The sequence below is a fragment of the Epinephelus lanceolatus genome, chromosome 7 (assembly GCF_041903045.1).
Source record: "Epinephelus lanceolatus isolate andai-2023 chromosome 7, ASM4190304v1, whole genome shotgun sequence".
NCBI classification, from domain to species: Eukaryota; Metazoa; Chordata; class Actinopteri; order Perciformes; family Serranidae; genus Epinephelus; species Epinephelus lanceolatus.
In genome coordinates, this window is record NC_135740.1 from 36,950,202 (window position 1) to 36,973,021 (window position 22,820).

The 22,820-nt window shown below is 41.2% G+C and overlaps 1 protein-coding gene across 1 annotated transcript in view; it reads left to right on the forward strand.

Moving 5' to 3' along the window:
- The first annotated feature begins 18,296 nt into the window (after positions 1–18,296).
- The window catches only part of elovl6 (ELOVL fatty acid elongase 6), a 28,826-nt gene continuing 24,302 nt past the window's right edge, over positions 18,297–22,820 (forward strand). Inside the window, exon 1 of the mRNA XM_033633922.2 lies at positions 18,297–18,565. Coding sequence (XP_033489813.1) covers positions 18,483–18,565 — 83 coding nt within the window. The 5' untranslated portion in view covers positions 18,297–18,482. The remainder of the gene's footprint in view (positions 18,566–22,820) is intronic.

Genomic DNA, 22,820 nt, shown 5'->3' on the forward strand with positions numbered 1-22,820 from the left:
TGTGGCTACAGTCGTCATGAGTCTTGTTAGCCAGGCTAGCTGCGGATTCCAAATCCAAAAAGGGAAAAGTCTAAGGGGAAAGTGCATGCACAAATTGGTTTGCCTTTATCTGCAATGCTGCAAAGTTAAAGTACCAAATAATCCAAAGTAGCCCACTGCAGAGGAGCCACCTCGTGCTAAAACATATTAATGGATGCTCATTTAGATCTATTAGTGCTGACCGGGCCAATTTGACTCAAAAGGCTGTGTTACCTTTATTATGATGGTTTAAATATGTTTTGCAGCTCCAGACAGATTTTTTTTTTTCCTTTCTGGCCAAAAATGGCTCCTTTGATAGTAAAAGCTGTCGACCCCTGGACTGGGTTGATGGGTAGGTTACCAAGGAGTGGGTAAACTCTTACATATTCTAGGTGGGTATATCGCAAATAACCAGAGAAAGAGAAGGGTATATACTATACTCTCCACTACACCATGAGCCACACATCAGTTTCTTATATTTCATCGTGTGAATGCTTGAAGCATCCTTGCAGCAACACTGCAGTAAGATTCTGACCTTACCTCATGGGTTTTACAGTGACAGTTGTGCATTTTACCAATCTATACGGTTTTGGAGTTATAATGGGATTATTTAGCATCTCTAACGTGCTCACAGACATTGATGAGTGCAGTGGTTCCTTAACTGTGTGGGACAAACTATGGAGCAAAACTAAGTTTAATGACTATGATTTATGTCGGGAAAATAAACAAATAAGAGTTTGCCGAGGGCACCCAGTAGCCCAGTGGGTAGCGGGCCCCCCCAGGTACGAAGGCCCCGTTGTTTCCTTGGGAAACAAACTTCTCTCTGGCTTCTGAAGGGGGAATTGACAGAAAAATTTTGAGAACCTCTCGACTAGTGAGAGGTATTTATTTGGTGTACAACAGTGCTTCCTGTTTCGGCCTCTATGATGTGTAATAGTAATGTTTATGTTGATAATAAAAAGACAAAAACAACTTAAATTCATTCTTTATATATTGTTTTTGCTGATGCTACAGAGGATTTACCACAATTTGGCCCTACTTATGTTAGCGAAAGGCATTCTGTATCGTACTGTCACTAAAATAATATTATTCCTCATGGGCTCATGGCTGTATCATGTATCCACTTCTCTAAAGGGTTAAGAGATGAGTTCAAGAGCTGATAAATAAGGTATGACGGTTCCAACCTTTCAGTGTTTTGTGTGTCATGATTCTTTAGCAGTTGGTCAGTCAGTGCACCATCAACTGACATTCATTCAGCCTTGTAGTTTATGTGAGAGACCCCATACACCAGTAGAGGGCGCCAAATATAAATAATAATATTAATATGAAACCAGCAGCCCATCTTATTTTGGAGATTTGTCTCATCAACTTAAATACTGTGGACTGAATGTTTAACAGTTGAAGCTGTGTCTTTGCAACACTGATGAAACTGATTCTCATTTTTGTGCCTTTTATCCATTTTGATTTTAACTTTATTACTTTGTGCCTCTTTTTAATTTTCCATAATTAAACAGAGAATATTTCACATCATCTTTAAGGCTTAAAGTTACATCATTATACATTTAAACTATTAAATGCATTAATAATTGGACCATTATTGCACACTGGTATGTAATTTTTGACATCATAGTCATTTAATCTGACAGATCTACAAGGTCACAAACCCTCTAAAGGAAAATAAAGTCAAGCAGACAGACTGACTGAAACATCCAGAGGGAAAAAAACACCTGCAGCTTTCCTCTGTCGTGACACCAGCACTGTATTCTCCTCAATTTATGGGGTATCATGGCGGGTAATGAAGCGGAAAGGTCAGGGGGAATGTGCTTTTATCCGCTCTAAACCAATAGGTCAGATTTCCACTTTCCACGCCACAACTCTGTGACTGCAGCTGATGCCCTCTCGCTTAAAACAATACATTCACCTTGGCCACTCACACATCATATCACCAATTCTCCATCTTATTGCCAATGTCACACAGAGGGCTGGGAGATATTACGGAATAGATTTACTGCACGGCTTCGTCCACAGCCTCAGATATGATATAACCGGCGTGTAATGTAAGCCATACATTATGAATCCAATTTGTTTGGGCGAGATCACAAAATACATCTGCTGGGCTGAAATACACCCTGAAACCACCAGGTGGCAGCATGCTGGTGAATATGGAGCTTATTATTCCACTGAGGCAGGTTTGAATGTGTTTTTAGAGAGATTTAAATAGGGGTCACTCTCTAGGAAAGATATCAAAATAAAACTTTGATGTATGAATATAAATATAACAATACAAAGTATGCCTATGTAATCTCAGCAAATTCAGTGAGTCTGTAGTTCCAGAGAATCTTTATTATGCCTAATATTACTTGCCTTGTCAAAGAGGTGTTGCTGAAATATTGATGACTTTAAATGGGATTTGATATGGAACCATATAGCCTAAGGCAGATATTGGCGTGTAATCGTACTAGATTGTTACGATACAAAATCCTGCACCTCTTGCAAATCTTTCCCAGTCAAAGGCATAAAATGAACCCACAACTTTCACGTTTAAAATGTAAAATCTCTGTAGGAACTGGGTAGACACTCTACAGGATATGGGAAAAATTCTTGGTGTTGCTTTGCGCATGAATCCTGTCTCTTTACTCCTGGGTCACCCGTGTCAACATGCTATTGTTGGTTGCTCTGGCAGATTGTACAATATTCCTGCATATGCTGTGAGGAAGAATATCTTTTTGTCATGGATATGTGACTAACCGCCTTCTAAGGCAAACTGGCACAAGATAATCCTGGAGTGATTTCCTCTCTTCCAAGAAAACTCCATACCTCCATACCTCCGTTTCTCAAACTATACTATGGCTTCAACACTTGCAAGCATTTTCATTTGATTGACTTATAGACACCACAACTAAGGATTGTACTGTTGTTTTAAAGTCATATCTAAATGTTTCGTCATTTTTATTTTTAATGGTTGTGCAGACCAGTGTTGTGCTGAGCTGTTCGATGTTGTTTTTCTAAAAAGAAATCAATAAATATCCTTTTTAAAAAAAGAGGTGTTGCTGTCCCAGATTGTTATGTAAAGGTGTTCATTTTATTTTGTCCTGCACACTGTATATATAGGCTATGGGAGAAGACAAAATATTAGATACACCTTAATGCAATCCTCTAAAACACAGCCTCAAAAATGACCATGTTGAGTCAACACCTTTCTGAGCAATGTCAACCAAAACTGTGCTGGGCTATTGTATTGGACTGCATTAGACTGTTAAAAATATCAAGTCTACCAGTCTGTGGTTTCCTTTTGATTTTTCAAAAACTGCTTCAGGCCTGGGTAGGTCTGTCCTGCAGGGTAATGAGTGGCCCAGACAACAAATGTTGCCGTTGTAGGCTACGTTTCTGCAAACCATGAATACGTTGCATTTGTCATTAAAGCAGCTGTGCGGAACTTCATGTTTTCATTGATTATGGCGCCCCCTTTGGTCGAAGCAGTATGACACCCACAGCTTGGTGTCGTAAAATTCCAACTGCAGCCGGCATTCGGCTTCATTCATAAAATCTCGACTGCAACCAGTAATTACCGCATGCATTTGTTTTGGAGAGCAAGAGGAAAATCATAAATGTTCTGGTGTAGCTCTGAATTTCTTATAAACTGAGGACAACTGCCTGCTGTATATTTGTGTTCATGGTCACAGTCACAGATAATTTTGTGGCGTTTGTTGTAACGTTACTAGACAAAAGCGGTTCACATCAGCTAACGTTACATTTAGCTTGCTTATAACTTCCATGTCGTCATATATTGAAGTGAAACAAAGTCTAACAAGTTGTGGTATATTCTCTAAATAAAAACAAAAATTACATACCTGTCGATTAGGAAAAGGGCCAACTCGGGATCAGTTTTAAAACCTTTCAAATCTCTCAGCTCTCTCCACTTGGTGAATGCCCGACCGAGGTTTACACGCATTTGGGCTCGAGCTCTATCACTGTCCCGTTTAGCCTTCTTCTGTTCTTTTTCTTTTCAATGGTGCTCCTTCTTTATCCGCCATGACATCGAAAGTACAACCAAGTCCTTATAGATACATCTGGTAAAACTGTTGTGTTTAGCAATGCCCGTTGCGTACCGCTTACTCGAAGAACACTCTCTGTAAACACGGCTCTTCTTCTTCTGTGGTTTGATGGCTGCGGGCTGCTGCAGGCGTGCAGTCTACTTCCGCCTCCGGGTGCCATATTCTGGTTTGCTGACTTCTGCTGTGTCCAACCCGACCGAGGCTACGCTAAATAGCCATATAGAGAAAGGCTTTTTTGTCGCTGTTGGGTTCAAATAAATATGCGGATCTTCAAAGGGGGGTGATACGAACTAGGGACAGTTTTATAAATGGTAAAAAGTTCCGCACAGCTGCTTTAAGTAGGCGAGCAGATATGTTAAAATTTACATTTCTTTACATTTCAACAATGCTGTGGTGAACTTGTTAGGTTTAGGCACAAAAACCAGTTGGTTATGGTCAGGAAAAGGTCATGCTTTGGCTTAAAATACCTGCTTTTAGAGGCCGGATCCCAGCAGGAAATGCAGCAATATCCCAGTAAAAAAAAAAAGAAAAAAAAAGAAAAAGGTTTTAAATGGCACTATTCCCGCTGGAAACAGAGCGACAGGTCACTAAAACACCCACATTTGATGTCTAAAAAGCGCCTAAAAATGCAGAGATAACTTGCTAATAACCAGTTTTGTTGTTTGTTGGTCTTGAACAGTTGTCTCGTCAAGGTGACACACCATCCACCATCTCCTTCACCACCTGATGACAAAGTCAGCTCATATACTGTCACTTTAGAAACATTGATTTGATGCATAGAAAATGTGCAAATGCAATGTATCTGTAGTGTGCAGAAACAAACTGGGCTGTGCATACCATAAAATAGCAACTAATCTGTTATTTTGTTTTCCAGATAATCAATTAATTGTAGGTGTACTCAAAATGAACCCTAATCCTTGTTCAACAAATGGAAAATGCCCATCACAAGCCCGGAGAGCTCAAAGTGACAACTGCCTTCAAATTGCTTGACTCGTCCAACCGAAAGTCCAAAAATAAAAGTATTTGATTTACATTTAAAGTAGAGAAAAGCTCACGCTCCAAAAACGGCACAGGCATTTTGTTTAATAAATAACTTAAATCATCAGTTATCAGCACTGTTGTCAGTATTACTCAGCTCTTATGATGATACATGCACTTCACACAACTACAGCTCAATTCTATCATAGTATGTGAGCACCTCAGTGCGTCCAGATGGTCTACAGTAGGACATGTGTTAACAAACTTCATGTTTCAGAACAGATGTGCTTTTGCCTCAAGGACGTGGCGTATTTAAAGCACGCGGAGCAAAACAGCATGAATGAGATGTGTTAGGAAGTGCTGATCTAACAAAGGCACAGTTTGGGGATATGAGGCAGGAGTGTGTGTCATGTTGATGTACGATCCTATATGGGTGGTGCTGGTCATAGAAAAACAGTTCTCTTCCTTCACAGGAAAACACTACAGCAGATAAGACAACACATCACATAAAGAGGGGAAGTCTATTTTCTAACTGCATTTCTATACAGATAACATCAGCAATGTACAGTACAAAGTGCAGCGCAGCCAGGAGGTCGTTTCATGGTCACAGTAAAGAGATTACTGTAACTGGTGTCTCTGCTCCTCTGTGATGATGTCTCCCTCTAAAGAGAAACAGAAGCTCTTGTTTGGTGATTCTACACTGAAACCAAACCTTGATAGTTACTGCTGAATAATCTTTTCATTTCGAATATCATGTCTAAGGTTTTAGGTGTAGTTATGTATTATATCTTTACATATTTTGCAACAGAGACGGTACACAAGTGGTCATTGTTAGAACAAAAGGTCTTTAAAACCTTAATAGAAAGATATATGATTTTGCAATGATGAAATGAACTAGAAAAATTATGTAATAATGAAAGTACATGGCCTTCTTGCAACATCATTGAGATGACACATGCAGTCTTAGGTCATTTAAATGACATTCTCATAGCAAGGTAAAGTTCACTCAGTTCAGAGGGTCAATTAAGATTAAGGGTCTTTGTAGACTGTATATACTCTTAGAATAAGTATCAAACTCAGTATCAGGGGAGGAAAACGTTGGATTGCTGCATTCCTAATCATATCAGTCAGTTATCCAAAAGATCATGTGAAATGTTACATCAAACAAAAGCATGTATGGACCCAGAAGGGAGAGGGAGTGAGAGTGGGAGAGGAACAGCAGGACAGTGTGAAGAATTCCTCACAGCATACATCAACATCTGTCACGCTCCAGGTCCCCAAAGAGGAGGGAAATCACTCCAAATGTTTTATTTTTTATACTCTGCAGCAGTCACTCTGGGTTGTTCTCTCAGTCTTTCTCTGCCTGTTCCCCTGTCTTGAATTTAAAAAGGGACAGTTTACCCTAATCAGAAATACATATTATTACGCTTACCTGTAGTGCTGTTTATCAGTCTGGATTGTTTTGGTGAGTTGTCAAGTGTTGGAGATACTGGCCGTAGAAATGTCTGCCTTGGGGCGTCGGTGGCTTGGTGGTAGAGCAGGCGTCCCATGTACAAGGCTGTTGCCGCAGCGGCCCGGGTTCGACTCCAGCCTGTGGCCCTTTGCTGCATGTCCTTCCCCCTCTCTCCCCCCCCCCCTTCACACTTAAGCTGTCCTATCAACTAAAGGCTAAAACACCCAAAATGTCTGCCTTTTCTTGAATAAAATTGAACCATGGGAGAAGATGACACTTGCCTTGTGGTGCTCAAAGTGCCAAAAAAAAATACATTTGAAAAGCTCACCTTCTGAGAGGTTCGTGCTTGTGACAGTGTGAGATGTAAACATTAATGGCTTCCTCCTCAGCTGAGCTGTAATCTTCTGCACAGTGATACAGTCAGCAGGTGTAGCTTGGTAGAAAGAAAACAGTTCCTACATGAAACTGCTCACAACAAGGTCTGTGGATTATCTTGAGTAACCAGTTCATGATTCCTGCAGAGAGACATTGAAGTTTTCAAATGTATCTTTTGGTGCTTTGAGCACCACAAACCAAGTGCCATCTAGTTCCATTATATTCAAGAAAAGGCAGACATCTCTACGGCCGATAGCTCCAACACTCTGCAACTCACACCAGAACAATCTACACTGCTAAACAGTACTACAGGTAAAAGGGAATAATATGTATTTTTGAGTGTAGACCAGACTACTCTCACAAAAGTGGAGCTACAACCAAACATTTTTAGTGTCTGCTAAAAAAGACCAGGAGCTGTGTTTGAAAGCTCCACAAAACCTGCTCTGTATATGGTTTGTACTGTAATTGTAATTAAATATATTAACAACATTTGTTGGGGCATCTGTGGCGTAGTGGATAGTGCCGGCGCCTCATGTATAGAGGTGATGCCTCGCTGCAGCGGTTGCGAGTTCGACTCCCCTCACTCTCTCTTTCTCCCCCATTTCTCATACTGTCCTGTCCATTAAAGGCAAAACGCCCAAAAAAAAATCTTTAAAAAAAACCAACAACATTTGTAAAAAAGAAACTGCACACAGCTATTAAATGCACTGTGAGTTATTATTACTCTGTCAAATTATGATTTTTCTTCTTAAAACATAGACTTTTATTTGTGATGAATGGCTGGTGAAGTTGGTAAGACAAGTCTTAAAAACTTCTTTTTCAGTCTGACCATCAGTCCAAAAACTCAAAGTGATTTAATTTACAATGACGTAAAATGAAAAAGAGCAAGCAGGAGAAAGGACACATGTGCTCACTTTGGAGAATCTGAAGCCAAATAATAGCTGCAGTTTTCAAACAAACAAAAAGTCTACATGTTTCATTTACTGTCTGACGGATTCCAGTTCAAAACAAAAGAATATTTTCACTGTTCAAACTACAAGAACAAAAGCACTGAGACATTTAGGACGATCCGCCTCCAGGCATCTCCTCTAGAAACCCCAACACCAGCCCCCCCCCTCGCACACACATTCCCTCGCATATTCACATGAGTAACTTCCTGGATTACAAAAGGACACAACTCATGAATGCATGAACTCTCTGTACTCCAACGAGCTACACTCCAGATGCCTGACATGCCTGCAGAACCTCACCCTGGAGGCAGGATCCACTGTACAGGTGCACTCACTAACCCGCTAAACACGACACACAAGCACAACACATAGACACAAATACATTCACACAGCCCTCGAAAACACATGAGAATTATTTGATATCAAGAGAATGAACTCGGATGACGAAATCCCAGCTGATGCTGCTGTACATGCGGCCTCAGTGGCACATGCTCCACTGGGACTCTTTAAAGATATGTTTAGACAGACAGGTGAGAGGTCACACCTTTCAGTCCTCAAGGCAGACACTCAGGAGACTCGTGGGAAACTAATGACGCCATGATGAAATCTACAAGCGAGGTATTTTGGGAAGCGTAATTAGGTAGCAAGGGAGAAAACGAGTGAGAGTGTGAGGGTGCAGGAACATGAGTGCAGTTCAGTCAGCCGGCTCAGGTGCAACAGATTTATTTACGTGAATACAAAGTTGATATTTGCCATTTGGGCCCTGACATATTGCCTCCAACCATATGCTATAGCTCTGCACAAACTGGAGTGACAATAATTAACTCCTGCCGCAAAAAAAACAACCCTACATTATATAGAAAGCCTGGTGCAGATCATTATGTGGAATCATAATATTTATGAGCAAATGGCAGCTGCTCCCAACAAAACATTGCAGGGAAATTACCATCAAGTAAACTGAGATGACTGGAACCAGCAAACCCTGTGTAATGCAACAGCAGGCCGAGACATATGCAGTCGATTATTATTCTCTTGTATTCATATTAAAATCACTGATATTCATAATGGCAGCAGACACTCCATGAAATGTCATGTAGCATTAATAGTCAGCAGATGACCATCAGTATGTGGATAGAAACATAAGGCTGAGTCTGGCTGAGTGCAGCAGCAGCAAAAAACAAAAGGAGCTCAGCTGCTAAGATGTAATTATGATAATGATGACAAACAAAATGACACATGAACCCGTTACTTTTGAGCCGAGCAACTTCTCTGATGTTCAGCTGAATATGAAGAGTGTAGAGAAAATGTGGACAAGATGAGCGATCATGCACGTGGAGACACTCATGATGCAGCCAAACATAGAGGTAGATGAGTGTGTATGGGCAGTGTGCAAGAAGGAAATATGTTTGACCATCAATGTCAGTCAGCACGATGAAGGCAAAATCATGCTTCCACCAAACAGAGAGGAAAAATTGAATTTCCCATGTGGAATTGATAAAGTATATCTTTTTAGTATTAGTATTAGAACAATTAGGTGTTCCTATATGAGCTGGCAGCTCAGTGTGTATATATATCCCCCTTTACACAAGCCCTGGTTTGCAGTTAGTCAGCAGCAATACCCCAGTTAATGAGCAGTGTGCAAGCATCATCATGCATCCACCAAACAACAAGCAAAAACCACATCAAGAAAGTAATTCACACTCATCATTTGAAGTGAATATTGCACAGGAAGACAGGAAAAAGGCAGCAGCATCAGAGCAGAAAAATTAGGCTAATGGCTAAAAGCCTTCGAGACAGTCACAACAAGCAGATACAACCAGCACTGTGTATGGGAAGTGTGCAAGGAGGCAATTATTTCTACTGTTTTTCACCCCATTTATATAATTGAGTGTGGGCTAAATAACAAAAAGCACTGGATAAAACAATGCAATTTAACATCACCAAAACTACATCCTCCTGAGTCATCATAAGTGGAATCAATAAAAAACACTCAACACTTTAACCTTCATGATATTTCATGGCAAGACTGTTGTATCAGACTGCATTAGTTTTAGCTAGGTGTTCCTAATAAACTGGCAACTAGTGCAATCCCCCTCCACATGAGCTCTGGTTTGCAGTGAGTCAACACCAAACTCCCAAAAACAACTGTGACTTTCTGTCGAGGAAATACTGTAATTAGTTCAGCTCATAACAAAAAAATATTGGCACAGCAATACTAAAACATTCAGTCATATATGACCCTAGGGTAAATCAGCAGCATGCAAGCATCATAATGCATCCACCAAACACCAAGCAAAAGCCACATTAAGAAAGTAACTCACAATTAACACTTTATCACACACAGCAATCAAATATAGCACAGAAGAAAGAAAGAAAGCAGCATCATCAGATCAGAAAATGCAGCTAGCAGTGTCCAAGACAGCGACAACAAGCAGATACAATCAGCAATATGTAGGAGCTGTGTGCAAGAAGGCAACATATTTGACTCCCAGTATGAATCAGCAGTATGAAAGCATCATCATGCATCCACCAAACAACAACTTAACATTATAACCTTCATGATAATTCCTAGCAAGACTGTTGTATCAGACTGCAATGGGTGTTCCTAATAAATTGGCAACAAAATGTGGCCTACACCCCGGCCCGCACCCCAGCCACTGCAAGGCAAGCTTGGTTTGCAGTAAGCAAATAGCAAAGCTCCAAAAGCTTGTGGGAAATATAGTAATCAGTTTCCATAACACACAAAATGACACTCAAACATACATCATATTTGACCCCCAGTGTGAATCAGCAGTGTGCAAGCACCATCATGCATCCACCAAACAGCAAGGAAAAGCTACAACGAGAAATTAATTCACAATCAACCCTTAAAATCAATTATAGCACAGGAAGATAGGAAGAAAGCAGCAGCATCAGGGAAGAAAATAAATGGCTAGCAGCCTCCAAGACAGCGACAACAAGCAGATACAATCAGCAATATGTATGAGCTGTGTGCAAGAAGGCAACATATTTGATCCCCGGTGTGAATCAGCAGTATGAAAGCATCATCATGCATCCACCACACAACAAGCAAAAGCAAAATCAACAAAGTAATTCATAATCAACCCTTAAAATCAATTATAGCAAAGGAAGAAATGAGGAAAGCAGCAGCATCAGCGCAGAAAACAAATGGCTAGCAGTATCCAAGACAGTGACAACAAGCAGATACAATCAGCATTGTGTATGGGCTGTGTGCAAGGAGACCACACCATATAAAAAGTTGTGGCGTTTCTATCATTTTGTCTAAATAAATCAATACAATTCAACACTGCCACAAACATCCTGCAAAATGATAATCAAGTTGAATCAACAAAAACTGAACATTATAACCTTCATGAGAATTCATAGCAGGACTGCTGTACTAGACTGCATCGGTTTTAGCAAGGTGTTCCTAATAAACTGGCAAGAAAAAGTGGCCTATGCCCACACCAACTCTCTAATAGCAAACTCCTAAAACAGTTGGTACTGTAGAGGGAGATATTGTAATCAATTCCCAAATATGACACTCAAACATAAATCATATTTGACCCCAAAGTAAATCAGCAGTACAGAAGCATCATCATGCATCCACCAAACCACAAGGAAAGGCCACAATCAACACTTAAGAGTGATATAGCACAGGAAGACAGACAGACAGCATCAACACACAAACCAGCATCACAGAGCTCAGACATCAGCTACATGAATGTAAGCACAAGCAGCAAAAACTTACTTCAAGTGTCTCAGGAAAGGTTGGGGTGCAGTGAGTGGTTCCAGCAGGACAGTAACTTCAGCTTCAGGCCTCAGGTGGGAACGTTAATAGGCAGACTTGCTTCTGAGATGGGTTAGTAGCTTATGTTGACAGGTATTTTACAGCAGAGTTAGAGTCAGAGTCAGGGCACTGACAGTTTAAATGGACCGCCTTGGTACAGCTAGTGTTGAATGTCACGTGACAGTTTGGCGCCACAGGTCTCACCTGCACGAGCTGTGGGAGTTGCTCCATTTAAAGGGATACTCACATGTTTGACTACAGGGCGGGGTGAGGATCTGGAACACTTACACCTTGACCTCATGAGTTCCTGAAATAACAGGCCTACAACCTTTGTTAAATTGTTACTTCTGATATTGCTGCTTAGTTGTCAACCCAAAGTAATTATTCACTCTGTATAAAACTGCCTTTTTGCATTGTATTATAAAAAATGTTCAATAATAATAATAAAAAAACAAATCACAAAACTTATGTTTTTTATTACATTTAAATTATGTTTTTTTTATGTGGCAAATTACAATAAGATAATGCAGGAATACAAATGCAGATTCTTTAAAAAATACCATAAAACTTCAATTAGTAGCCCAACTCAGCAGGCTTATATTATTTTTATTTTAAGGTTATTTTTTCGGGCTTTTGCCTTTAATGAACAGGACAGAGTGAAGCGGGGTGAGAGAGAGTGGGGGGTGACATGCAGCAAATGGTTGCAAGCTGGAGTTGAACCGGCGACTGCCTCTGTACATGGGGCACTGGCACTATCCACTACACTACCGACGCCCCATCAGGCCTGTATGAAGCACAGGCATCCATATGGGACAGACCTTTAAATCCTTTCACACAGAACTGTTGCATGGCAGCCAGCATATCAACACACCCATCCATCCATCCATTTTCATCCGCTTATCCGGGGTCGGGTCGAGGGGGCAGCAGGCCAAGCAAAGCAGGGAGGACGTCTGGGGTTCCAGCAATGCTTTCCAGCTCCTCCTGGGGGACCCCAAGGCGATCCCAGGCCAGATGAGATATGTAATCACTCCAGCATGTTCTGGGTCTGCCCCGGGGCCTCCTGCCAGTGAGATGTACCCGGAACACCTCTAACGGGAGGCACCCAGGAGGCATCCTGATCAAATACCACCCTGAACCACCTCAACTGACCTCTTTCGCTACAAAGGAGCGGTGAGCTCCCTCCAGATGTCCGTGCTCCATACCCTATCTCTATGGCTGAGGTTAGCCACCCTACGGAGGAAACTCATTTCGGCCTTTTGTATCCGTGATCTAGAAAATTGCTTAAAAATTTTTTTAACAATCAACTACTATCACAAAGTTTTTAATAATTAAATTGGATTAATGTTTTAAATATATGATGCATAGCCCGATATGCGGCAAATTACAATAAGATAGTGTAGATTCTGGAAAAATATATGATCTAAAATTTTGACATGATTGCATGTGAACTCCGGACTTACAGCAGAACATCTTTATCATCTTCAGCCCATTCATTAATCTTGTACATTGTTGAATTCAATTGTAAGATATCACTAAAACGCTGAATGATAAATGTTTCAAAAAGTGCTTACTTTAGTGTTAGCCAAACACTGTCACAGTTTGGCTAACAGCGTTAGTAAGGTGGGACAGTGCTCCAATCCTCATAAGTCCAGTTCTTTTGTCTGAACATATGCCAACCTGTCTCTCTCTGACTTTCATCCCTGCCCACAATGATGCAATAAAAGCGACTGATCAGTGACAAATGGTGGTGTGGCAAGATTTTGGGTTCCATTAAGTCTGATGGCAAAACAAGGCAATCCTTAAATGTCCCACTTTTTGCTGAAACCACCCTATACAGGCCTCATCGCCAGAAGAAAATGTTGCCGTTGTGCATTTATGCAAGCTATGGATTTGTCACATTTGTACCTTTCATATCAATGTTTCTAAAGTCACGTAGCACATGAGCTGACTTTGTCATTAGGAGGTGGAGGGGATGGTGGATGGTGTGACACACCTAGACGACACGCCTGCCAAGCTGCAGACCACTGTTTGAGACCAACAAACAACAGAAGTGGCTGTTTTCTGATGAGTCATTGCTGTGTTTCTTGGGGCTGTTTAGTGACCAAATATGGGTGTTTTTTAAGGAACCTGTAGCTGTGTTTCTTGCCGAGATCAAGCCATGAAAACTGGCTGTTTTGTACCAAGATGTTACTGTGTTTCTAGCCAGGATTGTGCCACCAAAGGCGAGTATTTTATGCCAAAACACGATCTTTTTTCCAACCATAACCAAGTGGTTTTTGTGCCTAAACATAACCACATGTTAGCAGCATTTTTAAACTGCAAAAAAAAAGGTAAAGTAAGATAAACTTTATTGTCCCAAATGGGAAATTTGTTTTAGGCACATGGTGTGACATAACTGCATAGCAGATACAACCATCATGTACAATCGAGACACGCAGTAGACAACCATGTAGTACAGCAATAACGCTGATTTGAATAACGTGATTGTACAATCAGGACTACTGTGCAAAATAAATACATCAACTTTGTCATAACAGGTAAGGCTAAAAGAATAAAAGCTCCTTAAGGTTGCATTAGCCCAGGAGATGATACTTAAAAGTGCAATAAAAACTGTAGTATAGATAGTGCAAATAAAATACAGTAGTGCAAATGAAACTGTCGCAAGGAAAACTGAAGTGCAAGTAAAAACGTGCCAAAGTGTGCAACAGGTCAGTAGTCACAATAGCAGCCCTGCTCTGCTGCTGCTTCAACATATCCACGACATAATAATGTAAAAATGAAACGTATCCTTGGTTTGCATGAATGTACAATGCCAACATTTATTCTGGCAATTGTCAATGTCAGATTTATTCTCAGTCCCTGAGACTCAAAAAGTGGAGCATCTCTCCAGTCTAACCGTTATGTCCAACATTGTGATGCCAGTTTCTTGACAGACAATAAGACGTTATGTACTTAGAGTAATCAATAATCTTAATAAAATCTTAATATATCATTTTGTCATGTGGATCACTGTACATCTAATATGTTGATCTGTTCTGTATGACATCTATTGCACATCTGTCCATCCTGGAGGAGGGATCCCTCCTCAGTTGCTCCTCCCAAGGTTGTCTCCCATTTTCTTCACCAAAGGGTTTTTTGGGATTGAGATATGTATTGTACTGACTATTTGTTGTACTCATGACTACTGTCTGTATCTCAAATTGCCCATAAGACAACATAAATACCCTACAATTGATGCGATTTCACCTTCGGTGGCATATTATACAAATCCGACTTCATAAAAAAATACGCCTGTTAAAAGTCCAAGTATGAAAGAACTCTTAACTGAAGTGTTGTGGTGTCCTGGGGGGATAGTGTAGAGCCTGTCAGCGTGTAACAGTGTAACAGGTTTGGAGACATTTGTCTGTTCCTGCATGTTTCTGCAACATTATTCATGTTAGTGTGTTAGATATTTTGCTTTGGGCTATCATTCGTCTGACTGTTCTCACAGTCAGCATTTCATTCAACATTATGAGCAAATATGGCGAGACTGTGGGTGCTGTTTGTAGATTTGGGACATTTTCACATGTGGGTGAAGATGATTTGTTGTTGAGCTGGTGCTTATAGATAGAAATTGCTTATATATAAAGAACTAATGACAAACTGCTGAAGATGTGGTGACACCCTTTATCCAGATGATTTGTACAATGAAAATGCTGACGATGAAGTAGCCTACCTAAAGAGAATGTCACATGAAAAAAAAAAAACTGTTCATCAGTTACCTGCAACAGTGTTTGAATGTGGGGATTTTTGGCCCAGTGTTTGTGTAAGAAGTCATGTGTAAATGTGCTGAAAGTCCAAGTCATGCTGCAACATCATCAGATGATATCATTGACCCACCATCCAAAGGTAAATGTGCCAGACAGAACAGTTTGCATATCAGTGCTCAAACAGTTCAACCCTCAGCCAAACATGGAGAAAGCAGGGATTGTGTAGCGTGTGTCTGGTACATGTATGCACGCGTCTGTATTTTCCTGTAGACCTGCAGCTGGTATCTGGGTGAAAGTTCAATTAGGCAGTGCCTACAGGGTTCACCCCACCTATTTGCCTTTTTGCCCGATGAGGAAATAGCTCCCACCTGTACTGGATGATAAAGCAGTCATTACAACAGTCTTTTAAAACACTGGGAAATTGCTAATAGTTGTGCAACAAAGAGGCCAAGTAAGTAGTTCATAACTGACTGGGGATGATATAATGTATGTCTCTTGTGTATTTCTGGGGTGGAAAATTCCCCATAGTGGCATAAAAACATGAGCAAAAGAGACATTGTTTTAACCAGTAAGACAAGCCCAGTGGTGTCTGTGTTTTATTAGCTTTTATTACATGATCTGACAGCCAGTAGTCACGTCACTCCTTTGATGTGCTGTGTTGGTTGAAAATTACATTTGAATATCCATTGTTTGTTCATGCTTGAGATGAATACGCCTCAAAATCCTGTGCAAACTATTGTGCCACAATAGTTCCAGATTTACATCTCTTTTCTCCACAAATAGCGTCTTGTATAAAACACAACAGAGACTTTAAAATCAGTAGTGCAATTACTGCACTCTCAAAGTATTCTGTTGTCAGATCTATTCTATATTTATTCTTTCATTCATTTTCTGTAACCACTTATCCTGTTGGGGGTTGCATGGGGGCTGGAGCCTATCCCAGCTGACACTGGACAAGAGGCGTGGTACACTTTGGACAGGTCGCCAGACTATCACAGGGCTGACACATAGAGACAGACAACCATTCACACCTATGGCCAATTTAGAGTCACCAATTAACCTGCATGTCTTTGGACTGTAGGAGGAAGATATAGTAAACCCACGCTGACACAGGGACACCATGCAAACTCTGCACAGAGGGGCTCCCCCACCTCTGGGGTTCGAACCCCCCCCCCGGGAAAGGATGACAAAAAGTCACAAAGTCACAAAACAGCCATAAGGAGACACAACATGACTGCAAAGAGATGCAAAACCTGCTCATGGATGTATTGAGAGACCTGGATATTTTTAAGCTGAAACCATTTCCCTCAGTGGAAATTAAGCTTTTATTTACTTTAATTTCACAGATAAGAAACAAACAATTTAAGTCTTGTGTGTGATTTATCCTGCCTTGATTAAAGGAGAGGAAATCTCTGCTAGTTGCTAGGCTAGTTTATACGATGTAAAATGTCATAGGCTTGTGCTAATAATGTTAGCATATTGTATTTGTTTGGAAAATGTGTTTAGTATAAAATAGTTGTTTTGTTGTGAATTTAAATGGAGCCAAGTTTTGTAACGTTACCTATGTTAAATGTTGTTGTTTTCCCTGGCTTCATATGAGTAGAGGAAATGTCTGCTAGCTGCTAGGCTAATTTATACAATGTAAAATGCTATAAGCTTGTGCTAATAACATTAGCATGTTGTATTTGTGGGGAAAATGTGTCCAGATAAAGACAAGTGCTTGTCTATGAATGCTGCGAGTTATAGTGGAGCTGATTTGTGTACTTGGGTTTGAAATTGTTGATATTAAGCCATGTATAATGTGTGTTTAATGTGTGTTTGAATCAATTAAACTTCACAGCACTTCAGTGAAACCCCGCCGTCTACCAGTGTTTTGGAAGTGTAACTGCAGAGTGACACAGACACACCACCGCACAAGTATGACGCCGGAATTCCACTGGATGCTTGTCCGTTGCGGAGCGGCTGTGCTGGTTATCAGCTGCGTGCTCCGCCGTCCATCATCATCCACCAGCTGCGTTTGCTGTGCGGAGAGGTGCAGCTCCACCGGACAGCGGGAGTCTCGAGGACCCATGAGGACCCACAAGATCTCGCGAATTCACGCATAGTCGCGCGATATAACAAGATGTAGTTTCTAAAAACAGAACCACAAAACCAGAGGAGTAGTAGGAAGACATCTCAGTGCACCTCCATGATCTCCTCGTCCATGGTGTCAACGGGGTGAAATGACGTCTGAAAACCTCTGACCTGTTGACTTCACGATGATCCGCTGTGTACACTGTGTATTTTATTTTGAAAATTAATCAGATATTTTATTTTGTTTCTGTGCACAACTTCCTGCCCCGCACGATCTGCTCCATGCTGAATTGCTGCGTTGTGCTCCGGCGTCCGACAAAAAAAGAAGTCCTGCATATCTGTTGTGGAGGGCTCCGGAGCACTGCAGCTGTGACGGAGCTGGAACGCAGCACAGCCGCAGCCGGTGGAAGCACACACATTGACTAGAATTGAAACATATCGGCTCCGCTGCCGTTCCGGAGCGCAGATGCAATCAACACGCATCTGGTGGAATGTGGGGTTTAATCCTGCTTTGGTCTTGCTCCAGTGTAGGAGAGGTGGTGGGGCCCTTTGCATATCTGTGCCCTGGGCCCCACTGTCTCATAATCCGCCCATGGCATTGAATTGAATGATAATATTAGTCTAAACTGAAATGGATGATAATCTTAGTCACATTATTCAAAGATAGCTTCATTCTGCTTTTTTGTGTTTCTACTCATTCTTAAATTGTATGTTCATTATTAAACATTGTATTGAAGCGAGGTGAATTTAATTAAACTGAATGTCAAAGGCACTACAATGACACAGGAGGAGAGAGCGAACAGGCCGGCGTTAGGACCTGGAGTGCACCTTCCTGAGGAAGAGGGCGTAGGCTCGGTCAACCGGTAGAGGAGGAAGGTGCCGAGACTGCCGAGCTGCTCTCGCACAACCGCGAGGTCCAGACAGCGGCGCGAGCGATGCGAGTCGAGGGCTGCAAGGAAACAGACTAACTGAAGAGAAACACCTCAGCAGCCGAGTATCGTCTTGTTTCAGCGGCGTGAACAGCAACACAGCACAGTGAGCATGTCGGTGCTAGCTCTGCAAGAGTACGAGTTCGAGAGACAGTTCAACGAGGACGAAGCCATCCGATGGATGCAGGAGAACTGGTAAGGCTGCTCTGCCATGTAACGTCAGCGCCACTGTTAATCCCACATTACATTTTTATGTTCCGCTGCAAAATTACACGCGGTGTGTACGTGCTGAGTGTGAATTGGAGGCTGTGACCGTGCACATGCATCAGCCTTGCACACCGGGATTAAACCTCGCCGTATCCTATTATATCAAGCTCTCTGTCATCATCCGCAAATTGCTGCTCGCGCCCCATGAAATGAACAAATTCACGCAGGCCTTCAGCCGCGTGAGGAGGCTCTGGATGCTCTGCCACAATTCAAGCCTGTCCGGGCTCATTGGACACTACACGGCATCCTGCTGCTGCATCGTGCATCTTTAACGGGCAGGATTTGTCCTTGATTTCCCGTGATTCATTCCCCCCTGGCATCAGTTACCGCGATAGTATTGTAACGTTAAAGGTCATCCATGGCTCCAGCTGCCTCATCCATTTAGACTGTTACTGGCCTGATAGCACATTTAACCAAGCCTGGCCATAGACTGGGGAAGTACATAACCCATGGTTGCCCCCTTTAGAGGTGATATTAGTGATAACAGCCAAAGTGAAACTGGTGTGCAGACATTTGTGAAGACCGCTGACATCATAGTAACATCACAGTGTTGCACAGGGGCATGAAAAGGCAACTTTCTGCACGTTATTGTAAGGTAAACTCTATGCAGAGCACTTAATATGTTTTATTCTGTATGAAAAGGTTGCAACAAATGATTATTTTCCTTATCAATTCATCTGCTAGACTATAAATATCAGGAAAAAAGACAAATTTAGCCATCACTATTGTTTCTGTTTTGTGCAACCAGCTGTCCAAAACTCTGATATTTATTATTAATGATGATATAAAACAGAAATATAGAAAATCCACACATAAAAGACACTGGAATCACAGTGATGGGTGTTTTTACTTAAAAAACAGACTGAAATCATCAAAATAGTTGTTGATTTCCTGTCAGATGACTAATCAATTAATAGATCAGCAGTCCAAAACTCTAATATATATATCTGTAATGATATAAAGCAGAGAAAATGAGAAAATCAAGCCATTAGAGACACTGGAATCAGAGTGATTGATGTTTTCGCTAAAAGTAAAGGCTGAAATCATCAAAACAGATGTTTATTTCCTGTCAAATGACTTCTTGATTAATAGATCAGCAGTCCAAAACTCAAAGATTTTCTTTTTATAATGATATAAAACAGAGAAAAGTAGAAAATCAAGCCATTAGAAACACTGGAATCAGAGTGATTGGTGTTGTTGCTTAAAATAAAGGCTGAAATCATCAAAATAGTCGTTTATTTCCTGTCAAATGATTCCTCGATTAATAGATCAGCAGTCAGAAACTGCAAGATTTTCTATATATAATGATATAAAGCAGAGAAAAGTAAAACAAATCCACGCATTTGAGATACTGGAATAAGAGCGATTGCTTAAAAAAAGACTGAAATCATCAAAACAGTTGTTGATTTCCTGTAAAATGACTCCTTGATTAATAGATCAGCAGTCTGAAACGCTAAGAGTTTTGATTTATAATGATATAAAACAGAGAAAAGTAGAAAATCAGAGACACTGGAATCAGAGTGATTGGTATTTTTGCTGAAAAAAAAAAAGCTGAAATCATCAAAGCGGTTGTTGAATTTCTGTGAAATGACTCAGATTAATAGATCAGCTGTAAAAATGAGAGAGGTCTTTGGGAAAATAAGTGATCTAGAATGCTGATTATTAATTACCAATAACTAAATACTAAACAACCTCAGACTGCGTTCTTAAAACAACAGAGGAGTGTGACTTAATTCTGATTTGCAGAGTGATGTTTGCTCAGGGCAGTGTCTGCCAGACTTAACACAAACTGCAACATTATCCTTAACTGATATTCTGCTGTGGCTGCTGGGGTGAAGTCAATATTGCTTCCTGGCTGCTGAGTGCATTGGTGCATTTCATATGTAGGTCATGTGCTGGTCTGGCCAACCATCTTTTGCATACTCACTGGAGGGTCATTACTGTCCAGGTCCGTGCCAGGTTGGGCAAAGAAATGGTCCCAAACAAAACAAAATGAGTCATGCGTTAAGTTAGCATAAGCTTCATTAAGCATGCAGTGGCAGTGGGTTTGTAAACAGCGGGCTGGCTTCCTCATCTCTTTGGACTGCTTTTAGAAAAGAGTCACATTTAGCTTATTATTTTTAACACAAATTTGGAGTGAGCGCAGCTCTTGGAGCCAGACTCAGTTTCGTTCCCATTCATTCAAAGGAAATCTGTGTGTGTGTGTGTGTGTGTGTGTGTGTGTGTGTGTGTGTGTGTGAGAGAGAGAGGCAGCATGGGGAGCAGTGTGTAGGAGCTGTCCATACCCTGGTACTGACAACCGACCAATGATGGTAATCTTCTGATGTCGGCTGACAGAGCATTAGCCAATCACGTTGCAGCTGATCTGTGCTGACTTCTTTCTGCTGCTCCTGTAGTGGTGGATGTCAGACTGGGCCAGTGCACATGGCTGATAGAGGCAACGACCACCACAGAAAATGGGACTTGATGGGTTGTTTATTACGTTCAAAATGTCGAGGGAGGAACTGACTAAGCATGGCATGTTTTTATGACTTAAGGGGGAGATGGAGAAAGAAAACAAACCAACAAGAATAATCTAGTTTGAAGGCAAGCGTCATGCAAAGTAGGAAAGAATGAAACAGTTGTGTGACGGTTGTTGTAGGAAACTTGTATCCAGCTGCATTTCTTTCTTTTTTTTATCATGCAGTGACTTAAAGAGACTCACACACTCTATTTTCTCTTTGTGATTCAGTTTTTGTTATATTCAAATGAGAAAAGTAAAAGCAAAATACACCTATATTTTCTGCAAATTCAGGCTGCTGTAAACAGCCTTTTGTAGTAAAAGGCAATATATTTTGTGAATGAATTTACTCATGCCGTTTACTGGCAGTCCCACCTAATACACTATGAGTTATAGCTCCCGCCCATCCCATTGTAAACACCATACATGTGCACTGATGTAGGCTGAACTTCAGGAGGTTCAAACTACAGTGATATCACAGCATGTGTTTGGTCTGCTGAAAAATGCCTGCTGTGATATCACTGACTGGGATGAGGCAAGAATACTCTGAAGTCTGAACTAGTTGCTCCCATTCAGTGTTGTAAGTGAGCAGTTGAACACACCCCCTGAAATCTGATCTAGAAACATTCAAAGCAGATGTGCAGATGGTGGCAGGATATACCATTAACATAAAAGCCCATTCGGCAGCAGTGGTTAGCATTGTCACCTCACAACAAGAGTGTTCCTGGTTTGAACCCAGGGTGGGGGAGCCCCTCTGTGCGGAGTTTGCATGTTCTCCTCCTGTCAGCATGGATTTTCCCCGGGTGCTCCGGCTTCCTCCCACAGTCCAAAGACATGCAGGTTAACTGGTGACTCTAAATTGCCCACAAGTGTGAATGCGAGTGTGAATGGTTGTCTGTCTCTATGTGTCAGCCCTGTGATAGTCTGGCGACCTGTCCAGGGTGTACCCTGCCTCTCGGCTCCAGCCCCCCTGTGACCCCTAACAGGAAAAGCAGTAATGGAAAATGAATGAATGACTTAATGAATAAAAACCAATTTGTCATCATGGAGGCAGAGCTGACCTTCAGAGGTGGAGGATCTGTGTTGATAAATGACAATCAAGACACTGTTCAGACTTCAAAGGTAAGACAAATTTATTTTATATTTAAATTTAGATGTTGCCAGAAGATTCAGTTTTTTAAGATTGCCACTGTAGTTGTTTCACATTTGTCATTAAAGTGTTTAAAAGTGGGAATGCACTACTTGTGCACTTAAAAGAGTGATTCAATTAGAGAACAATCAGATGCACAAGACTGTTTGTATTCAGGATTAGTGATGTTTGAGTGATGACTCATTTCTTCTTTCTTTCCAGATGTTTTAGCTTAAAGGATAAGTTTGGTATTTTTCTACCAGGACCCGATTTTTCCATGTTTTTGTGTCTAACTGATGAATGGGAACAACAGGTCCTGAAAGTGGTCCAGTAGTGAGAGAGAGTGGTGCAGACAGCAGCAGCGAAACAGGCTGCAGTGTAACCACTCGGGACATGCTTGCACCGTCAAAGAAAGCACGTCCACTGAAAGTTCTTGTTTTTGCCACTAACATATTCCGATTAATATTTTAAGTGTGTGACAACATTATGCAAAGGACCTTACAGAGACTGACATTTTTGTTAAAAAGCAAGATCCTTTTTGTTTAACCAGTAAC